We start from the raw sequence: 2,500 nt of genomic DNA, 5'->3' as shown, positions 1-2,500 counted from the left end.
GTAACCCTAATCCTCTTCATTCTCCCTCTGCCTGTGGAATCTCATTAAATGACCCTGGGAAAATACCCAGCTCCTATACAACTCTGTTTATGCAAAGAGTTGTCTCCCAAGCAGCTAGCTGAAGGTCTGTTGACTTTAGAGAGCTGAAGTATCACTCCATTACTCTATTCTCTGGGTAGTCTCCTTCTGCTGCCCATTAAAAACGCCAGCCATGCACCCTACATAACCCTTAATAAAGCCAGCCATGCACCCTACATAACCCTTAATAAAGACAGCCATGCACCCTACATAACCCTTATAAACCCAGCCATGTACAGTACATAACCCTTGTAAACCCAGTACATAACCCTTATAAAGCCAGTACATAACCCTTATAAACCCAGCCATGTACAGTACATAACCCTTATAAACCCAGCCATGTACAGTACATAACCCTTATAAACCCAGTACATAACCCTTGTAAACCCAGCCATGTACAGTACATAACCCTTATAAACCCAGCCATGTACAGTACATAACCCTTGTAAACCCAGTACATAACCCTTATAAAGCCAGCCATGTACAGTACATAACCCTTATAAACCCAGTACATAACCCTTGTAAACCCAGTACATAACCCTTATAAACCCAGTACATAACCCTTGTAAACCCAGCCATGTACAGTACATAACCCTTGTAAACCCAGTACATAACCCTTACAAAGCCAGCCATGTACAGTACATAACCCCTATAAACCCAGCCATGTACAGTACATAACCCCTATAAACCCAGCCATGTACAGTACATAGCCCTTATAAAGCCAGCCATGTACAGTACATCTCAGAGGAAATGAAGTTTTAATGAGGTTATTTAAAAGTGTAATGCCACAAGAGTTCCCCCACCACATTATGTAGTGTGAATAGTCTCTCATCTTATGTCTGTTGAAAAAGCACCAACTGTTACCAGCTGTTTACTTGAATCTCAGTTTTTCCTTTAACGAGAAACAAGAACAATAATTATTTTCTATAAAATCATGAATTAATGACAAAAGTACAGGATGTATCAAATACTAACACTGTTACCTTTCCTCCCTGACAGCCAGTAAGAAGTCTGGAGAGCCTCTAATCATCTCCGACATAAAGAAAGGCAGTATGGCTCACAGGTACGGATGGTATGGACGGCTTCAGGCCACGGCTTCAGGCCACGGCTTCAGGCCACGGCTTCAGGCCACGGCTTCAGGCCAAGGCTTCAGGCCAAGGCTTCAGGCCACGGCTTCAGGCCACGGCTTCAGGCCAAGGCTTCAGGCCAAGGCTTCAGGCCACGGCTTCAGGCCAAGGCTTCAGGCCACGGCTTCAGGCCACGGCTTCAGGCCACGGCTTCAGGCCACGGCTTCAGGCCACGGCTTCAGGCCACGGCTTCAGGCCACGGACTAATGTCTGGGGTTGGATTGTTTGAGCTTGTGACGGTTCATGTCGTCCTCCTACAGAGAGAGACAGTTCACTGTAATAGTGAAGGTGTAAACTTGGCAGTAGAAACACTAAATAGTATATTTGACCTCTCAGCTTCCCTATCAAATCAACAACAAAAAATTGCTGAGGAAATGTACGAGTCTGCTGTTAATGATAATGCAGAGGATTTTCCAAAGGTGGCTGTTGGCACTTATCTCCCGGTAGTTATTGGAGTCAAATGTGTCTCCACAGTCCTTGGTTATTGGGGAAGATGCCAGAGCTGAGGATGATGTTAAAGAGTTTAAGTATAGCCAATTGGAATTTGTGATCTGTATATTTTATCATATAGGATATACCATCAACCCCACAGGCCTTTTTGAGTTGGAGGGTTTGTATTTAGTTGTGTAGTTTATTCAATTTAATTGGAGAATCCAGTGGGTTCTGGTAGTCTTTAATAGTTAATTCAAAGATTTGTATTTGATCATGTATATGTTTTGCTGTTTGGTCTTTGTTATAGAGCCAAAAGGATTGTAGAAGTGGTTTATCCATACATCTCCATTTTGGATAGATATCTCTTCGTGGTGTTGTTTGTTTATATTTTTCCAATTTTCCCAGAAGTGGTTATATTCTATGGATTCTTCAATTACATTGAGCTGATTTCTGACGTGCTGTTCCTTCTTTTTCCGTAGTGTATTTCTGTATTGTTTTAGTGATTCACCATAGTGAAGGCGTAGACTCAGGTTTTCTGGGACTCTGTGTTTTTGGTTGGACAGGTTTCTCAATTTCTTTCTTAGGTTTTTGCATTCTTCATCAAACCATTTGTCATTGTTGTTAATTTTCTTATGTTTTCTGATGGAATTTACTTTTGGTATGTCAGCTAAAATGTAAACTATACTGTTCAGGCTTCCTACTGCTAAGTTTAAACCTTCACTATTGCAGGAACACATTTTGTCCAGGAAGTTGTCTAATTTGTTGTTGGCCAGTAGTTTTCTGGTAGGCGTCTACACCACCTTCCTTCCACCTATAGCATTTGTTAATAGTATGCAGTTTGTTGGGCTTCGATGCCTCATGGT

The 2,500-nt window shown here is 42.0% G+C and overlaps 1 protein-coding gene across 7 annotated transcripts in view; it reads left to right on the top strand.

Annotated features, from left to right (window-relative positions):
* Window positions 1-2,500, top strand: part of LOC139536351 (glutamate receptor-interacting protein 2-like) — a 351,360-nt gene that overhangs the window by 289,613 nt on the left and 59,247 nt on the right. For all 7 annotated transcript variants that reach the window (XM_071336818.1, XM_071336817.1, XM_071336816.1 and 4 more), the window contains exon 15: window positions 1,078-1,141. In XM_071336818.1, coding sequence (XP_071192919.1) covers window positions 1,078-1,141 — 64 coding nt within the window. The remainder of the gene's footprint in view (window positions 1-1,077; window positions 1,142-2,500) is intronic.

Source organism: Salvelinus alpinus, chromosome 12 (assembly GCF_045679555.1).
Source record: "Salvelinus alpinus chromosome 12, SLU_Salpinus.1, whole genome shotgun sequence".
Classification (NCBI taxonomy): Eukaryota; Metazoa; Chordata; class Actinopteri; order Salmoniformes; family Salmonidae; genus Salvelinus; species Salvelinus alpinus.
This window is presented reverse-complemented; position numbering and strand designations above follow the sequence as displayed.